This window comes from Salvelinus fontinalis, chromosome 10, assembly GCF_029448725.1.
Source record: "Salvelinus fontinalis isolate EN_2023a chromosome 10, ASM2944872v1, whole genome shotgun sequence".
Classification (NCBI taxonomy): domain Eukaryota; kingdom Metazoa; phylum Chordata; class Actinopteri; order Salmoniformes; family Salmonidae; genus Salvelinus; species Salvelinus fontinalis.
Genome location: NC_074674.1, coordinates 19,393,533 through 19,413,669, shown reverse-complemented (window position 1 = coordinate 19,413,669; position 20,137 = coordinate 19,393,533). Strand labels below are relative to the sequence as shown.

Genomic DNA, 20,137 nt, shown 5'->3' with positions numbered 1-20,137 from the left:
GACCATGATGGTTTGAGGGTCAGATTGGGAATTTAGCCAGGACACCGGGGTTAACACCCCTACTCTTACGATAAGTGCCATGGGATCTTTAATGACCTCAGAGAGTCAGGACACCCATTTAACGTCCCATCCGAAAGACGGCACCCTACAATTCTGTTGAATGCGGCTTTTTTTAATGTATTGTGTAGTGGAGCTGCATAAGTGTTTCTCTCCACTTTCTGGAGGATCAAGTTTTAAAATCAGAGGAATTAGTATGATAACTAAAGAGATGGAGAAAACACCTGTCTCCGGATTACATCTTCAAACTAAGGGCAACCGTGGTATGGCATTCCTGACAGGGATACCCGTCCATCATGCATGATGATGTATACAGGTAAGATAGTCTCGTATTAGCTAGCTACATTTTCAGATATTACATGTTTCTAATTTTGACAGAAAGGGGTTTAATTTCAAGCTAAAGTGTACTGTTAGCTAGCTAGCTAACGTTAGGTGTATGGCTCCCTAGCTAACATTATTAGTCATATCCCGGAGCTGTTTGCTTTTCTAGTTAGAGCCTAATGTTAGCTAGCTAACATTGAATCTGGTTGGTTAGCTCTGTGGCAGTGTTGGCACTGTTCATTGTTGTTTAAGTAGCTAACTGGCTGGCTCGTAGTTAGCTGGCTGGCTCGTTAGCTAACATTACGTGACGTGTGTACAACACCTGATGAATATGGCCGGTGTCAGTAAACGTCTGCAAAAAAAGCGTAATGAAATTGTTCCAGCAGTGCTGGTTAGGCTGTTTTCATGTTATGCATAAACAAATCATCGGCCAGAGCGTGAAGTGTGCGCTCCGAGAGCGAAACGAGATGGGTGGAGCTAAAGCTGTGTAGCTGTGTAGACAAAGAAGAGCTCTTCACTAGATACCAAAACATTCAAAGGCAACTTTCTCAAAAGTGAATTTACAAGTTGATCAACTTTCATAGCAGAATTATATATGGAATCAACTTGTCACACGCTGATCTGTTTCACCTGTCCTTGTGCTTGCCTCCACCACCCTGCAGGTGTCGCCCATCTTCCCCATTATCCCCTGTGTATTTATACCTGTGTTTTCTGTCTGTCTGTGCCAGTTCATCTTGTTTGCCAAGTCAACCAGCGGTTTTCTCTTAGCTCCTGTTTTTCTTGTCCTCCTGGCTCCTACCCTTGCCTGACTCTGAGCCCACCTGCCTGACCATTCTGTCTGCCCCTGACCTCGAGCCTACCTGATGCCCTGTACCATTTTGGACTCTGATCTGGTTATGAACTCTTGCCTGTCCCCGACCTGCCTTTTGCCTACCCCTTGGACTATAATAAATATCAGAGCTCAAAACCATCTGTCTCCCATGTCTGCATCTGGGTCTCGCGTTGTGTCGTTATACAACTACAGAATGCTGTGGTAGCCATGCTGGTCAAGTCTGCCTTGAATTCAAAATAAATCACAGCAAAGCCCCCCCACACCATCACACCTACTCCTCCATGATTCACAGTGGGGACCATACATGCGGGGATCATCTGTTCACCTACTCTGCGTCTCTCAAAGACACGGCGGTTGGAACCAAAAATCTCAAATTTGGACTCATCAGACCAAAGGACAGATTTCTACTGGTCTAAAGTCCATTGCTCATGTTTCTTGGCCCAAGCAAGTCTCTTCTTATTATTGGTGTCCTTTAGTAGTGGTTTCTTTGCCGAAATTCGACCATGAAGGCCTGATTCACGCAGTCTCCTCTGAACAGTTGATGTTGAGATCTGTCTGTTACTTGAACTCTGTGAAGCATTTATTTGAGCTGCAATCTGAGGCTGGTAACTCTAATGAACTTATCCTCTGCAGCAGAGGTAACTTCTTGACATTTTCCAGATAGACTCACCTTCATGCCTTAAAGAAATGATGGACTGTCATTTCTCTTTGCTTATTTGAGCTGTTCTTGCCATAAATAGGGCTATCTTCTGTATACCACACCAGCATTAAGAAGGAAAGAAATTCCACAATTTAACATTTAACAAGGCACACCTTATAATTGAAATGCTTTTCCGGTGACTACCTCATGAAGCTGGTTGAAAGAATACCAAGAGTGTGCAAAGCTGTCATCAAGGCAAAGGGTGGCTACTTTGAACAATCTCAAATATAAATGTATATATTCTTTGGGTTACTACATGACTCAATATGTGTTATTTCATGTTATTTCCCCCTACAATGTAGAAAATAGTAAAAATAAAGAAAAACCCTGGAATAAGTAGGTGTCTCCAAACTTTTGCATGGTACTGTATATTGAAAGCCTTTACGGTTTGGTATTGTAACACCTGTGTGGTTTACCTTTAGAGTAGCATAAATGCGTATGGGTAGACACGCACGGAATCCAATTCCGACCAAAATCTGCAGAATTTCAAATAGAATGCATATGATTCTGAAACTAAGCTGCCAGCTGCCAGCAAAGTTAAATAAAATGTACTTGTTGAATTTAAGTTTTTCCTCTATTCATTTATGTATTTCAATCACCGAAATGCGTAGCCAGAGGTGTAGCCCACTCTCCCCACCGTACCCCCTCAGGGAGTTTCCAGCTGAACTTTACGTGGATGGAGGAGTACTTTTCTACTAAGTCTGTCAGCATTCAATCGGCTGCGAACGTCTGGGAACACACACGTCATCAGAGGGCATTATATATATTATATATTATAAATATATATTATATTATTATCATACCACTCTATGCTGGAAACACTCGGTTTGTTATTTTTTACTAAAACATAACCAATCTTTGTTAAATATAAATACCGGATATGTTTTTGCATGGATTCCGTGCCGCGGTTAGCTTTTAACCTGTCTAGGATCAGCGTGGCGCTAGCGGCACACCCCCCCCCCCCCCACTGAAAAACCAGTGCCGCGAAATTCAAAAAAAATATTTTTTTTAAATATTTAACTTTCACACATTAAAGTCCAATACAGCTAATGAAAGACACAGATCTTGTGAATCCAGTCAACATTTCCGATTTTTAAAATGTTTTACAGGGAAGACACAATATGTAAAGATGTACATCTATTACCTAAAAACACATTAGCATAATCCACCATCTTTTATTTGTCCACCAACACCAGTAGCCATCACCAATTCGGCTAAACTAAGATATTTATAGCCCCTAACCAACAAAAAAACTCATTAGATGACAGTCTGATAACATATTTATGGTATGGGATAGTTTTTGTTAGAAAAAAGTGCATATTTCAGGTAGATGGCATAGTTTACAATTGCACCCACCATCACAAATGGACTAGAATAATTACAATGAGCAACGTGTTTACCTAACTACTAATCATCAAACATTTCGTAAAAATACACAGCATACACGAATCGAAAGACACAGATCCTGTGAATACAGACAATATTTCAGATTTTCTAAGTGTCTTACAGCGAAAACACAATAAATCGTTATATTAGCTTAGCACATAGCAATTAGCAGCCCAGCATTGATTCTAGCCAAAGTGAGCGATAAAAGTCAACATCGCCAAAAGATATTAATTTTTTCACTAACCTTCTCAGAATTCTTCCGATGACACTCCTGTAACATCACATTACAACATGCATATACAGTTTGATCGAAAATGTTTATATTTAGCCACCAAAATCATGGTTAGACAATGTGAAATGTAGACAAGCTGGTCAGAAAATGTCCTTGCGCCACTTAGACAGTGATCTACTCTTATACATAAATACTCATAAACGTGACTAAAAAATATAGGGTGGACAGGGATTGATAGACAATTTAATTCTTAATACAATTGCGTTATTACATTTTTTAATTTATCCTTACTTTTCATTACAGTTTGCGCCAAGCGAAGCTACGTCAAAAAACATGGCGTCCTAAGCCACTAAAATGTTTCGACAGAAACACGATTTATCATAATAAAAATGTCCTACCTTGAGCTGTTCTTCCATCAGTATCTTGGGCAAAGGATCCTTTCTTGGGAGAAATCGTCTTTTGGTGGAAAGCTGTCCTCTTGCCATGTGGAAATGTCAACTGCGTTCGGGATGAACTGAAAAGCGTGCCCAACTTTTCACATCGTTGCAAAAATAAATGTCCCAAAATCGCACTAAACGGATATAAATTGCTATAAAACGCTTTAAATTAACTACCTTATGATGTTTTTAACTCCTATAACGAGTGAAAAGATGACCGGAGAAATATAACAGGCTAAACTAACGCTTGGAACAGGTGCGCGCCGGTGTCCTCTAGGCTCATGACGCAGCTCCCAAAGAATGACTAGCTTCAGGGTTTTTTCATTTGTAGGGCCTGTGAACGCGCAATCGACCCCGTTGGAATCGTCATCACGTAAAGGCATCCAGGGGAAGACGTAAGAAGTGTCCGTATAGTCATAGCAACGACAGTGCCCTTTTAAATGACTTCAGAAGAGTGGCCAACATTTCTCAAATCTGACTCCATGTCAGGGAAATTGCTGTAGAATGGGCTCTGTTCCACTTAGAGACAAAATTTCAACTCCTATAGAAACTATAGACTGTTTTCTATCCAATAATAATAATAATATGCATATTGTACGATCAAGGATTTTGTGGGAAGCCGTTTAAAAAATTAGCCAAATTAGCATAAATAGTCTAAACAGCGCCCCCATCCCCAACAGGTTAACGGCTAGGGCCACTATTTCTTGTCCCGGAATCCCGCTTAACTGACAGCCATCAAGCCAATGAAGTTAGTCCCAGATGAGTTTCGCAATGGAGCCCACTTTGTCTGGAGAAGTAAAAGAACGGTTCCAGCGCTGTAGAAGCTGTATCTACTACGCTTTGTTTCGGGACAAGTTGGATCAAAATTGGAGTTCCAATGCTACAATTGTTTGCTTGCTGAGGATTATTGTCTTGAGGTGACTTCCTTGATCACGCAGGTCACCAGCCAATGTAAGAAATTGGGAAAACACAGAGTGGAATGTTGACCTTTTCTACGCTGGTGGCTGGACAGCGTTCGCGCTTGTTGGATGCATCTCTGCCTTGTCGTTTGTCTTAACCGACTGGCCGGTGTTGCCCGGAGTTTGTTCGCCAGGGGAGCCATCTCCTACCTCTCCTCCCCCATAGCGGAGTCGAAGGAGCGCAGCAAGAGGAGCGTGGTTGCACGTCACTAGCCGTGGATGTCACAGTGGCCTTCCGCGAAGGAGTCTTCACTCCCAACAAGAGGCCCGGAGTGGATACAAACAACAAATATTTTTTACACCCTGGAACCTGATCTTCCTGCACCTTTGTGAAATCATGTGACTAAACTGAATAAAAAGAGAAACTACACAATGAAACAAAGATAAATGACAAAGAATCATAGTAAAAAGATTTGGAGCACGTTGAATGAAATTTTGGGAAAAAGGCAAACTCAGCTCCATCATTCATTGAATTAAATGGCTCATTCATCACAAACCGACTGATATTGCCAACTACTTTTTTTTTAAATGGCAAGATTAGCAAATTTAGGCATGACATGCCAACAACAAACACTTACATTACACACCCAAGTATATCTGACCAAATTATGAAAGACAAGCATTGTAACTTTGAATTCTGTAAAGTGAGTGTGGAAGGGGTGAAAAAATGATTGTCATCTGTCAACAATGACAAGCCACCGGGGTCTGACAACTTATAGCAGATGATATTGCCACTCCTGTTTGCCATATCTTCAATTTAACCCTTGTGTGGTGTTCAGGTCTGTGGGACCAATTTTCAATGTTTACTAAAAGAAAAATTATACAAATAATTATTTTCCTTTGCTCATTTTCTGTGAAGAACATGTAAAAGAACACATTTTCATTGAGTGCACCCCCCACACATTTATATTACATGTGGTGTTCGGGTCCACTGGACCCGAGGGTAATACAAGTGTGGAAAGTGTGTGTGTAAGTGAAAACCACAGGTGCAGCAGTTGCACTCGTCTGTAGAGTGAACACAAGAGTTCCTAAATCCTCCGACAATGTCTTCAGCCGCGTCTCATGGCGACCAATCGCTGTTCCATGGTGAGTGAGAGCCGACCGTAAATGGTGGAGCTCGGAGTGTCCCTCGGATGATGGAGAAATCTCTGCTGGGTGACATTAGTGCTAGTACGGACTCGGACCCAGGCGGAGAGAAGTCAATGGAGTCATTGCACACACACATGCACACAGAAATGAATACACACACCCAAACCGGAATATACAGAAAGGAACACACACAAGATCGACGTCTGCTCCAGTGACCCAGTCACAAGGATGAGGAAGAGATAATTGTGCCGGGTCTCCTGAATGAGCCCTGATACAGTCTGTCAGAGCCAACAGGCTTATCAGGCCTTGGAGAAGCAGACAATTACTAGGCTATACAACAAATGACGGTGAGGTAAGTGAAAAAACAACATATTAAGATCATTGCAAGTAAACCCTTCAAAAATAGCTGGCCTATACCTGTTACTTTCTTTTCAGAATCTTGGTGATTTGTCTGTAAGGCATATTAGGCTATTGTCTTCATTGCTGTATGATTGTAGGGCTACTGCAACCAGTCTAAAAACAACTATAGCCAAGTTCCTTTTCAAACATGTGACATTTTTTGCAGAAATGAAACTCTTTAGTAAGTGGGAAGCGAAACCCATAGCCACATGTTGATTGGGGCCACTCTCACTCAGGATCTAACTTCTCTTAAACGCCTCACACTGCCAAAGCGTCCGACTCGAGAAGATGGAGATGATTCCCGTGCTGTTCAACGCTCTCGCACTGCTGTCGGTGTTGGGACGAACTGGGGCAAGAACATCATCGCCCAATACAAACCCTTCAGGTACCGTTTTTCAAATACAAAAATACACACACAGGTAGTATTGTAGTGATCCTCTATATGAGGCACGTTACAATTCCCACCAAGTGGGTCAATGCTACTGGCATGTGTAGGGTGTTTGTCTTTCACGTCAGCGACCGGGGTTCGCTTCGCTGCCCCACCATTCGTTACACTGCATTTGGTCTGGGTTCTTTGAAGTGTACAGCAACAAATCACCTTTTAAAGATACACAGATAATATTTGATTGATTGATTGATTGATTGCTGATGGAGGGATTCATTAGTGATTGATTCTCTGCCCCCAGGCCCAGGCCCCTCCACCTCAGACCTGCGTGGTCAGATGATAACAGTGTCATATTCGTATAGCATAGGATTCACCATGTACACAGACGCAATCTTTCCCTCTCCTTCTCCCACCATCTACCCTTCTCCTTCTACCTCTCCTTCCTCCTCCCCATCCTCCTCCTCTGCCTACTCTCCCTACCCCTCTCCTCCCTCCTCCTCTCCCTCCCCCACCACCTCTCCTTCCTCCTCCTCTGCCTATTCCTCTCCCTACACCTCTCCTTCCACCTCTCCTTACTCCTCCTCTCCCTCTTCCACCTCTCCTTCTCCCTCCCCCACCACCTACCCCTCTCCTTCTCCCTCCTCCTCTCCCTCGCCCTCCCCCACCACCTACCCCTCTCCTTCTCCCTCCTCCTCGCCCTCGCCCTCCCCCACCACCTACCCCTCTCCTTCTCCCTCCTCCTCTCCCTCGCCCTCCCCCACCACCTACCCCTCTCCTTCTCCCTCCTCCTCTCGCTCGCCCTCCCCCACCACCTACCCCTCTCCTTCTCCCTCCTCTCCCTCGCCCTCGCCCTCCCCCACCACCTACCCCTCTCCTTCTCCCTCTTCCTCTCCCTCGCCCTCCCCCACCACCTACCCCTCTCCTTCTCCCTCCTCCTCTCCCTCGCCCTCGCCCTCCCCCACCACCTACCCCTCTCCTTCTCCCTCCTCCTCTCCCTCGCCCTCCCCCACCACCTACCCCTCTCCTTCTCCCTCCTCTCCCTCGCCCTCGCCCTCCCCCACCACCTACCCCTCTCCTTCTCCCTCCTCCTCTCCCTCGCCCTCCCCCACCACCTACCCCTCTCCTTCTCCCTCCTCCTCTCCCTCGCCCTCCCCCACCACCTACCCCTCTCCTTCTCCCTCGCCCTCCCCCACCACCTACCCCTCTCATTCTCCTTCTCCCTCCTCTCCCTACTCTTTTCCTTCCACCTCTCCTTCTCCCTCCTCTCCCTACTTTTCTCCCTCCTCCACCCCCTACCCCTCTCATTCTCCTTCCACCTCTCCTTCTCCGTCCTCTCCCTACACCACCCCCTCTCCCTCTCTCTCTGCTCTGACTGTGTGTCTGCGTTACATGGCTGAGGAGGGAAAAGACTTGACTCTCTTCAGCCTCACTCAGGGGAACTACTGGAACCTGTTACTGAAAAGAAACAGTGGGATGGACTACCTCTCCATCCATTCCTCCTCTCAGTCCTTCCGCTCCTATAGGCTGATGTGGTCCATCGCAGGGCCACGCCCCTGGACCAGCCTGTGCGTTACCTGGGAGAAAAACACGGGCGTGGCCCAGGTGTGGAGAGGCGGGACTGTCAGCGTCAGGAAGAGGGTGTTTGGCCAGGTAAGAGGAAAGAAAGTGGTGAAGATGAGGGAGAGGGGGAGACAGGTTGAGGGGGTGGGGGAATAGGTGAGAGAGAGGGTGATATACAGTGAGCTCCAAAAGTATTGGGACAGTGACACATGTTGTTGTTGTTTTAGCTCTGTACTCCAGCCCTTTGGATTTGATATGATACAAAACGGCAAATGCATTACAAGCTTGATGTAGTCATTGGGTACTACGAATATGGGACCAAATACTGACATTTTTAGTACTTTATTACACATACGCTTAAGTAAATTTGTCCCAATACTTTTGGTCCCCTAAAATAGGGGGACTATGTACAAAAAGTTCTGTAATTTCTAAACGTTTCACTCGATATGGATAAAAAATACTCGCAACTTAATGCTTACAGCCTACACTCTCATAGTCATGTATCATTTCACATCTTAAGTGCTGGCGTACAGAGCCAAAACAACAACAAGAATTGGTTACTGTCCCAATACTTGTGGAGCTCACTGTAAGTGCACTGCCACTGACCCCGAGCCTCTCAACATCTGTCTTGAGGTATTTTCGATATCTCTCCAAAAATATACTGAACTGTCTAATGAAGTAATTCAGCATAATGTATATGATTGTGTGCCTTTATTATATAGAGTGCCTTCAGAAAGTATTCAAACCCATTTACTTTTCCACATTTTGTTGTGTTACAGCCTGAACTTAAAATGTATTAAATTGAGATTTGTTTGATGACTGGCCTACACTCAATACCCCATAATGTCAAAGTGGAGTTATGTAAAAAAATATTTTTTTTTACAAATTATTCAAAATTAAAAGCTGAAATGTCTTGGGGTCAATACGTATTCAACCGCTTAGTTAAGGCAAGCCTAGATACTGTAAGTTCAGGAGTAAAAATGTTATATTTATCATGGACTCACTCTGTGTGTAATAGTAGTGTTGGAAAGGGAATGGAGCTAAGCGCAGGCAAAATCTGAGAGGAAAACTTGGTTCAGTCTGCTTTCCATCAGACACTGGGAGATGAATTCACCTTTCAGCAGCACAATAACCTAAAATATCTACACTGGAGTTACTTACCAAGAAGACAGTGTATTTTCCTTACAGTTTTTACTTAAATCTACTTCAAAATCTATGGCAAGACCTGAAAATGGTTGTCTAGCAATGATCAACAACCAATTTGACAGAGATTGAAGCATACTGAAAAGTATAATAGGCAAGTGTTGCACAATCCAGGTGTGGAAAGTGCTTATAGACTTACCAAAAAGACTCGCAGCTGTAATCACTGCCAAAGGTGCTTCTACAAAGTATTAATTCAGGGCTGTGAATACTTATGCAAATTAGATATTTCTGTATTTATTTTTCTAGAAATTTGGAAACATTTGTAAGAACTTGTTTTCTTTTCACTTTGTCATTATCGGGTATTGTGTGTAGATGGGTGAGACAAATATATATTTAATAAATGTTTTATTCAGGCTGTAACACAACAAAATGTGGAATAAGTCAAGGGGTATAAAGGCACTGTATTATCATGTTTTCTAATTAAATGTTGTGTGTGTGTGTGTGTGTGTGTGTGTGTGTGTGTGTGTGTGTGTGTGTGTGTGTGTGTGTGTGTGTGTGTGTGTGTGTGTGTGTGTGTGTGTGTGTGTGTGTGTGTGTGTGTGTGTGTGTGTGTGTGTGTGTGTAGATGACCAATGGGCCTCCTATCTTGAACGTGTATAAGTTTGAGGGTCAGGTAACTGACGTGGAAGTGTGGGACAGAGTCCTCTCCCCAAGCTTGATAATGTCCTACATGTCTGGGTGGACGACCTACTGGTCCTACACCCCTGGTAATGTGCTGACCTGGTCCAAGGCCATCTACTCCACCAATGGTGAGGTTCTCCTGGAGAGAAACACCTACAACTCTGACCATCAGCCTATCAGAGGCCAGCGCCAGCTCCCAAGACCAATGAGAAGGAAGAAAATGAGGAAATTTGAATGGAAGAAGAGAGCGAGGGCAGAGCAGATAACGAGAACACGGCCATAGGGGAGAGTAGTGATTGCCACTAACCCTTACTTTAGATTAGAAGATGTACAGTATGTCCCATCTTCATGTATGACCCAGCGATGCTCCTTACTAGTGAATTCACTCTGGATGAATGTCTGCTCAAATTCTGATTCTGTGATTTCCCATGTCTGCCCTGATGGTCCCCAGGGTCATATGAAGTCCTACTCTGGCTGATGATCAGGTCGTTTGCCCCTTGCGTCTTTCATGTCTGTCAGCTAAGTATCTCCGCCAGCCAAGTGTGGACGTGAGCTCACCTAGCTAGCTATGATAGTGCTAACCGTTAGAGCTGTAGCAGCACCTCCTCCCTGACGGAAAACACATCACAACTTTATGCTCAGCACATAACCTGCCGGGGAAATCCGACCCAACAGGGAAAATGAAAACCAATGAATACAGCAGTTCTCAGGCAGGCTAGAAGCACAATATTGTTACTGTTGCATCACATTGGATGACCACAAGTAACTTAAGTTACAAAACTGCAGCTTTAAATGATTGTTAAAGGACTTTGTTTATTGTTAAATCATTTGAATGATTGCAAGATGATTTAAAAGATTGTTCAAATGAAGCATGTGGCAAATTAAAAGTCATTGGTGAGAAACATTTGTGTGTTATGTTTATTGGAATATACTTAACCTCGGTCTGTGAAACTTGCCTTTTGGTAAAAGGTTAATACTAAAATGTTACCATGTAAAAACAGCATCATCACTATTTAACATAAAAATATGTTACGGAGCACTCAGCTGTCCTGACTTTAGGAGGAAGCTTGTTCCACCATTGGGATGGCAGAACAGAGAATAGCTTCGACTGGGCTGAGCAGGAGATGCCCTACCGTAGGGGCCAAGAGAACACAGGTGCAGAACCGATTGCTTGGGTTGGTGCCTGAGGTTTGAGCATAGCCTGTAGATAAAGAGTGTCAGTTCCCCTTGCTGCTCCGTTGGCAAGCACCAGGGTTTTGAAGATGTAGCGACCGTTTCCTGTGTGAGAATAAGTTCATTCCATATTAATGTTGTAGAGCGTGACCCTGCAGGAGCGAGTCACTGCTTTGATGTTTGCAGAGAAAGACAGCATGTTGACCAGTGTTGTGCCAAGGTTCTTTACACCCTGGGAGGGGGACACATGGTGTCCTACAGAGTTGTCAAGTGTGATGGAGCGGTCTTGGAGCGGGCAGGCCTTCCCCGGGAATCAGAGCAGCTCCGTTTTGTCGAGATTGAGCTTGAGGTGGTGGGCCGACATCCAAGCTGAGATGCTGGCCATGTTGAAGTCAGAGGGGAAACAGTCAGTGGTCAGGGATGAGTTGATAAGGGAAGACAGGAATGAGAGAAGGAAGTGGTAGATAGGAGGTTGTTGGTCGGCCATGCATCACTAGTCACAGGATTTGATCTGGAAAGACAGGGAGAAATGAGTCAAGGCGTAGGGTAGGGTTGTATTAGTGGGATCTGTGGGCTCAGTAGGATGAGTGAACGAGGAGCAGATGTTGTCAACCATTTGTCCAAAATGGTTGACAAAGTCATTCACAGAAAGGGAGGAGAGAAGGGGAGGAGGTGGAGGATTTAGGAGCGGGTAGAAAGTGGAGAAGAGTTTCCCAGGGTTGGCAGAAGCTTGAAATTTAGAGTGATAGGAAGTGGCTTTAGCAGCAGATACAGAGGAAGAGAAGGTAGAGAGGAGTGAGTGGAAGGATGATAGGTCCTCCGGAAGTTTAGTTTTCCTCCATTTCCACTCCATTTCAACAGCCATGTTCTGTTAGCACGCAGTGAGTCACTGAGACATGGAGTGGGAGGGGAAGTTTGTGCCGGCTGGGAGGAACGGGAATGGTGAGAGTCAAAGGATGCAGAAGAGGCATAGGCAGGAGACATCAGGGAGAAGGATTTAGCAGAAGAAGGAGAGGATAGGATAGAAGAGGAGAGAGTAGTGGGAGAGAGCGAAGATTGCGGAAGCGCATGACCATCTGGGTAGGGTCTGAGAGGGTAGGATTGAAGGAGAGATGGTGAGAAATTAATCAAAGTAAGGATTAGAGACATGGAGGGGGGTTGCAGTTAGATTAGTAGCCAATGAGGTCAAGCGTATTGCCTGCCTTGTGAGTGGGAGGGGACTCGGAAAGGGTGAGGTCAAAAGAGAAAAGAAGTGAAAAGAAGTGAAAAGAATGAGGTGGAAAGAAATTCATTCAAGTCAGGCATCGGGAGGTTAAAGTCACCCAGTACGATGAGTGGTGATCCATCATCAGGAAATTAGCTTATCAAGGTGTCAAGCCATGAGGTCGAAGGAATTGTCCATTGAGCTCTGAGACAGGTTTGTGTCGAGGCACAGATCTGGGGAAGGGTACCAAAACATTCTGCAGCATTGAATGTCCCCAAGAACACAGTGGCCTCCATCATTCTTAAATTGAAGAAGTTCGGAACCACAATCGAGGGAGAAGGGACTTGGTCAGGGAAGTAACCAAGAACACGGTGGACACTCTGACACAGCTCCAGAGTTCCTCTGTGGAGATGGGAGAACCTTCCAGAAGAACAACCATCTCTGCAGCAATCCACCAATCAGGCTTTTATGGCAGAGTGGCCAGCCGGAAGCCACTCCTCAGTAAAAGGCACTTGAAAGCATGCTTGGAGTTTGCCAAAGTGCCTTTCCTAAAGGACTCTCAGACCATGAGAAACAAGATTCTCTGGTCTGATGAAACCAAGATTGAACTCTTTGGCCTGAATTCCAAGGATCACGTCTGGAGAAAATCTGGCACCATCTCTACAGTGAAGCATGGTGGTGGCAGCATCATGCTGTGGGGATGTTTTTAAGCAGCAGGAACTGGGAGACTAGTCAGGATCGAGGGAAAAATGAACGTAGCAAAGTACAGAGATCCTTGATGAAAACTTGCTCCAGAGCGCTAGGGACCTCAGACTGAGGCAACTGTTCACCTTCCAACAGGACAACGACCCTAAGCACACAGCCAAGACAACGCAGCAGTGGCTTTGGGACCAGTCTTTGAATGTCTTTGAGTGGCCCAGCCAGAGCCCAGGCTTGAACCTGTTCTAACATCTCTGGAGAGACCTGAAATTAGCTGTGCACCGACACTCCCTATCCAACCTGACAGAACTTGAGAGGATCTGCAGAGAAGAATGGTGTGCCAAATACAGTTGTGCCAAGCTTGTAGCATCATACCCAATACTTGAGGATGTAATCACTGCCAAGTTGCTTCAACAAAGTACTGAGTAAAGGGTCTGAATACTTATGTAAATGTGATATTTCAGTTGTCTATTTTTAATATATTTGCAAAAACATCGAAAACACTGTTTATCCTTTCTCATTATGGGGTTTTGTGTGTAGATTGATGAGCAGGAAAAAAACGATTTAATCCAATTTAGAATAAGGTTGTAAAGTAACAAAATGTGGAAAAAGTCAAGAGGTCTGAATACTTTCCGTATGCACTGCATGATGAGACGAACTCAGCCTTAACGACCGCAGATCAGAAGTTCCAAGCGCTGCCGGAGACTAGGAATTCCACATGGGTTGCGTGCGCAGGGTACACTAATATGTGTGTGTGTGTGTGTGTGTGTGTGTGTGTGTGTGTGTGTGTGTGTGTGTGTGTGTGTGTGTGTGTGTGTGTGTGTGTGCGTGCCTGTTTGTGTGCGTGGGTGAGTGTTTGTGTGTTCCTACAACTGCCATATTCAAATTTAGATCAGAGGTTCTGTATTGCTGTGGGATTCACAATTTACAATTATCTGAACAGATCACACACTTTATATCAAAATGGAAATCAATTAACATTCAATGCAATAACCCTAAAAACGGACGGCCATAGAGACTCAAACATGTTAAACCATTAAAACCACTTCCCAGTTCTTGCAGTTCCATGACAGTCCCGTAATAACACGTTATGTTTGGTTTCTATGTATTGCCTGGAGAACAGCAACAGCCCAGGCAGGCAGGAAGGTTTTGAGGTGTGTTTGACTTGAAAATGCATCTCTCCCTCCTGCTTGACATATTCATTCCAACAGGATAATAGCTACAAGTCTCATCCACCCGCCTGGATACGAGGTTAGCCCACTACAGTACGCAGTCGAATACAGTCAAGACACTACACTGCTCTCGAGTGGCTTGAATAGGCACTGCACCTCACACAGACAACAGGGTCGTGTTCAGGAGAGTTCAGCCGCATACTGGATATTGCAGATATAAGTGCCATGAATAGAGTTGAAATGACGCCTTACTATGCATGTCAAAGAGGCATGTCAGTTCTACAAAATATATTTCTATCTGTGTGCTCCAGTGACCCAGTCACAGGGATGGGAGGGAATTATGTTGTGTGTGTGTGTTCCTCCAACGGGCTTATCTGGCTGTACAATAAAGGTCTACAGTGTGTGAATTTTTTGTTTTCATAATATGATATAAGTGTAATCTTGGTGGTTTGTATGTTGTTAGTATCAGGGCACAAGGCGAGACCCAGATGCAGACACAGGAGGCTGATGGTTGGAGTCTTAGATGTTCATTGAACTAAAAGGGGGTAGGCAAGAGAATGGTCGTGAACAGGCAAAAGGTCAAAACCAGTTCAGTCCAAAAACAGGCAAGGGTCAAAACCGGGAGGACTAGCAAAAAGAAAATAGAGAAGGCAGGCGCACAGGAAAAACACACTGGTTGACATGGACATAAAAGACAAACTGGCACAGAGAGACAGGAAACACAGGGATAAATACACTGGGGAAAACAAGCGACACCTGGAGCGGGTGGAGACAATCACAAGGACCAGTGAAACAGATCAGGGTGTGACAGTTAACCCTATTAGCCTACTGTATTGTTACTGTATGGCTATGGGGCCAATTCAGCCAGCCTAAAATATACTATTAGCATGACATTTCTGCAGAACTGAAACTCTTCAGTAAGTGGGAAATGAAACCCATTGGCCTACATATATGCTGTTGGGGCCGTTCTCACTCGTATGATTTTACTTCTCTAATACTCCTCACACTGCGTCTGGCTCGAGAAGATGATTTCCATTCTTCTTAATGCTCTCGTGCTGCTGTCGGCATTGGGCCGAACTGGGGCAAGATACCCAACAACATCATCGCCCTATACAACGCCTTCAGGTACAGTATTCAAATACGCCCACACACCCCAGGTGGCACATTTAAATCCTTGGAAGTTGTGGGAACATAGGATTTTGGTTTCCCATTGGTTCTGAGAACGAAGCCATACATTTCCAGACTGTTACCGTAAAATTAACATTCTGAGAACATTAGGGAACTTACATTTTTAGGTTGCAGGGCGTTTCAGAGAATGTTTTTCTATGGTTCCCTGAAAGTTTTCCTCTGAGGTTTTATTGACATTCCTATTTGAAGGTAATTAAATAACGTTATGAGAACATGTTCCAATAAGACTTTTAATAACTCTTATTAGCTTAGTTTACCCGTTTCGAACTCCAAGCACAGATAGGACATATGGAAATGTATTTGCTTGGGCATTAATGCAAACACATTTATTTTATATTGTTGCATGGCTTCAGTGAGATTCAAATCATGTTTAGTATATTCAATCATACCATATTTCAAAGGACTCATTAAGATCAGGTGTGGCAAATTAGTGGACGTGGCAAACACACCTGAATACACTTGCGACATTCTCACGAAACATGTCTGGAACATTAATATCTAATGTTTTGAGAACATGGTTGCCATGTTCTGTGTATGCTTGGTGGGACGTTGATGGAATATTCTCCTAACCCACAGAAAACTAGACATTTCAATGATCTTGCAACGTTCTAATTTAACATGTCTAGAACATTAATATCTTGTGTTTTGAGAACATGGCAACCATGTTCTTTGTATGTTTGGTGGGACGTTGATGGAATATTCTCCTAACCCACAGAAAACTAGACATTTCAATGTTCTTGCAATGTTCCCATGAAACGTGTCCAGAACATTAGTATCTTATGTTCTGAGAACATGGTAACCCCGTTCTGGGTAGGTTATATTTGACATTACGGGAACAATATCTTAGAAACATAAAATTTACATGAAAACATTAGTAAATGACCTAACGCGACTCTTAAGGGAACGTTCTCTAATGTTGTGGGAACGTTTGTTGTTATCTGGGCAGCTGCACGCACCCACACACACTTAAGACGTTAGGTCTGGGTTCTTTGAAGTGTTCCGTGACAAATTGATTGATGGATTGTTTGATTGATGATTGATTTATTCTCTGCCCCCAGTTCCCACCACAGACCTGCGTGGTCGAATGTTTACAGTGTCGAACTACGGGGGATTTATCATGTACACAGACGCGGTCTCTCCCTACTCCTCTCCCTCCCCCACTGCCTACCCCACTTCTTCTCCCTCCTCTCCATACACCTCATATCCCTACACCACCCCCTCTCCCTCTCTCTCTGCTCTGACTGTGTGTCTGCGTTACATGACCGAGGAGGGAAAAGACTTGACTCTCTTCAGCCTCACTCAGGGGAACTACTGGAACCTGTTACTGGAAAGGAACAGTGGGATGGACCGCCTCTCCACCCATTCCACCTCTCAGTACTTCCGCTCCTATAGGCTGTTATCGAAGTACATCACAGACATAGAGCACCGCCCCTGGACCAATCTGTGTGTTACTTGGGAAGCAGAGACGGGTGTGGCCCAGGTGTGGAGGGGCGGGACTGTCAGCGTTAGGAAGAGAGTGCTTGGACAGGTAAGAGGAGAGAGTGGGGAGACAGGGGAGTCAACATAGAGGGGGAGACGGGGAAAGGAGAGTGGGGGAGGATAGGTGAGAGAGAGGGTGATATACAGTGCCTTCAAAAGGTATTCACACCGTTGACTTTTTCCACATTTTGTTGAGTTACAAATTGGGATTAAAATGGATGTAATTGTCTTTTTTTTCAATGATGTAAACAAAATATGTCAAAGTGGAAGATTTTTAAAAATATTTTTTGAAGATGAATGAAAAATAAAACACTAATATATCTTGATTAGATAAGTATTCAACCCCCTGAGTCAATACATGTTAGAATGACCTTTGGCAGCGATTACAGTTGTGAGTCTTTTTGGATAAGTCTCTAAGAGTTTTGCACACCTGGACTGTACAATATTTGCCCATATTTCTTTTTTTAAATCTTCAAGATCTGTCAAGTTGGTTGTCGATCATTGCTAGACAGCCATTTTCAAGTCTTGCCATAGATTTTCAGGCTGATTTAAGTCAAAACTGTAACTATGCCACTCAGGAACATTCAATGTAGTTATGGTCAGCAACTCCAGTGTATATTTGACATTGAGTTTTAGGTTATTATCATGCTAAAAGGTGAATTCATCTCTCAGTGTCTGTTGGAAAGCAGATTGTACCAGGTTTCCTGCTAGGACTTTACCTGTGCTTAGCTCTATTCCATTTATTTTTATCCCCCCAAAAAACTCCCTAGTCCTTGCCGCTTCCATCTCAAGGCCATCAGACTGTTAAACAGCCATCACTAACATTGAGTGGCTGCTGCCAACATACTGACTCAAATCTCTAGCCACTTTAATAATAAAAAATTGGATGTAATAACTGTATCACTAATCACTTTAAACAATGCCACTTTATATCATGTTTACATACCCTAAACTACTCATCTCATATGTACAGTATATACTGTACTCTATACCATCGACTGCATCTTGCGTGTGCCGCATAGCCATCGCTCATCCATATATTTATATGTACATATTCTTATTCATCCCTTTACACTTGTGTGTATAAGGTAGTTGTTGTGAAATTGTTTGATTATTTGTTAGATATTAATGCGCTGTCGCATTTCGCAACAGTCGCATTAACATCTGCTAACCATGTGTATGTGAGCGATACAATTAGATTTCATTTGATTTGAAAACATTTCAGTTTAAAATGTTTTATTAATTTGTGAAAATGTCAACAACAAAAAATCCACTTTGACATTGTGGCATTGTGGGGTATTGTGTGTAGATCAGTGGCACAAAAGTTGAATTTAATCAATGTAAAATTCAAACTGTAACACAACAAATGATGGAAAAAGTCAAGGGGTGTGAATAGTTTCTGACAGCACTGTAATTGCACCACAGCTGGCCCTGTGCCTCTTAACGTGAGTCGTGGGGCAGTAAGGAAAAACACAAGACACATTTCAAATCAAATCAAATAAAACTAACCGGGGGCACCGTAGGTAGAGTTAAAGTGACTATGCATAGATTATAAACAGAGAGTAGCAGCAGTGTAAAACAGGGGTCTGGATAGCCCTTTGATTAGCTGTTCAGGAGTCTTATGGCTTGGGGGTAGAAGCTGTTTAGAAGCCTTTTGGACCTCGACTTGTCACTCCAGTACCGCTTGCCTTGCGGTAGCAGAGAGAACAGTCTATGACTAGGGTGGCTGGAGTCTTTGACAATTTTTAGTGCCTTCCTCTGACACCGCCTGATATAGAGGTCCTGGGTGGCAGGAAGCTTGGCCCTAGTGATGTCCTTGGCCGTACGCACTACCCCGGCCGAGCAGTTGCCGTACCAGGCAGTGATGCAACCAGTCAGGATGCTCTCGATGTTGCAACATGCTGATAGAAATTAGGTAAAACTGATTTGAGTTTCCCTGCATTAACGTTCCCGGCCACTAGGAGCGCCGCCTCTGGATGAGCGTTTTCCTGTTTGCTTATGGCAGTATACAACTCATTGAGTGTGATCTTGTACCAGCATTGGTCTGCAGCATTGGACTGTTGCCCAAGGGATGAGCAAGGCCTTTGAAATATTTTTATATCCAGCCGCTTATTTGTGCCTTTCCACAACTTTGTCCTGGAGTTCTTTTTAAAGCTTTGGTGCTCATGGTTAAATGTCTGCTTTGCAATTCACTACCCAGCAGAGCGAACCAACAGGAACTGCTGAAATTATCCTGAAATCATGTGAATCCCTACCATTTAACACAGATGGAGGCCATTTAACTTGGTGTGTGATTTTGAAGGTAATTTGGTACACCTGAGCTAATTTAGGATTGCTACTACAAGGGGTGTGGACACTTATCCAACCAAGCTATTTCCATTTTTATTTTTTATTGATTAAAACAAATCCACAGTATTTTTATCCCTTTGTAGTTGTGGGGTAGGACGTGTAGATCAATAATAAGGATCTACACATAATAAGGCGACAAAAATAACATTTTGAAAGGGAATGTAGACTTTCTATAGGCACTGTATGTCCTAGCGATGCTCCTTGGATGATAGTTGTGTATCGCTAAATTACTACATTCTGATTCCAATAGATTAACCATGTCTGTTCTGATGGTCTCCAAATGAAGTCCTTCACTGGCTGATGATGTAAAATATGTTTTAAGGTATTAAATGATTAATACATGATTTAAATGGTTGTTAAGCACTTAAATTAAAAGCAATTGATGATAAACATTTTTGGAGATTTTTGTAGGAGTAGGGTCTGGGAATCCGTCGCTTTGGCAAGTTTAATACTGAAATGTTGCCATGTCACAAAACAACCTCAGCCAGGTGTGTAACTTGTGGGGGGCAGGGGTGTCAATATTAGAAACAGTTCAATTTGACCCCCCCTCAATAATATACCATGATAAGTTTGAATGATTGGTGTTGCATCTTTGCTGGGTTCTTTTACTGAAGACTCCGAAGCGTCCTTCTAATAAATGGAACAGATTTATTTAATGTTCTCCGTAACACATTACGGTCGACTACTCTCTA

General features: G+C 43.7%; 2 protein-coding genes across 2 annotated transcripts; both read left to right on the top strand.

The window, feature by feature from the left end:
• The first annotated feature begins 6,133 nt into the window (after positions 1 to 6,133).
• On the top strand, positions 6,134 to 11,085 carry LOC129863762 (uncharacterized). The gene is made up of 4 exons (XM_055936003.1): positions 6,134 to 6,360; positions 6,579 to 6,797; positions 7,099 to 8,447; positions 10,126 to 11,085. Exons 2-4 carry the CDS (start codon positions 6,701 to 6,703, stop codon positions 10,462 to 10,464), a joined length of 1,785 nt encoding a protein of 594 aa, XP_055791978.1. The 5' UTR covers positions 6,134 to 6,360; positions 6,579 to 6,700; the 3' UTR covers positions 10,465 to 11,085.
• Positions 11,086 to 15,424: 4,339 nt separating this feature from the next.
• On the top strand, positions 15,425 to 19,795 carry LOC129863761 (uncharacterized). The gene is made up of 2 exons (XM_055936002.1): positions 15,425 to 15,554; positions 16,676 to 19,795. The coding sequence occupies exons 1-2, from the start codon at positions 15,455 to 15,457 to the stop codon at positions 17,182 to 17,184; spliced, it is 609 nt and encodes a 202-aa protein (XP_055791977.1). The 5' UTR covers positions 15,425 to 15,454; the 3' UTR covers positions 17,185 to 19,795.
• Positions 19,796 to 20,137: the final 342 nt, after the last annotated feature.

Bases quoted from the DNA above. Each gene is read 5' to 3' on its own strand.
- LOC129863761 (XM_055936002.1), top strand. From the start codon at position 15,455: ATGATTTCCATTCTTCTTAATGCTCTCGTGCTGCTGTCGGCATTGGGC. The intron at 15,555-16,675 runs GTACAGTATTCA...CTCTGCCCCCAG, and splicing joins GCCCTATACAACGCCTTCAG to TTCCCACCACAGACCTGCGT.
- LOC129863762 (XM_055936003.1), top strand. From the start codon at position 6,701: ATGGAGATGATTCCCGTGCTGTTCAACGCTCTCGCACTGCTGTCGGTG. The intron at 6,798-7,098 runs GTACCGTTTTTC...CTCTGCCCCCAG, and splicing joins GCCCAATACAAACCCTTCAG to GCCCAGGCCCCTCCACCTCA. The intron at 8,448-10,125 runs GTAAGAGGAAAG...GTGTGTGTGTAG, and splicing joins GGAAGAGGGTGTTTGGCCAG to ATGACCAATGGGCCTCCTAT.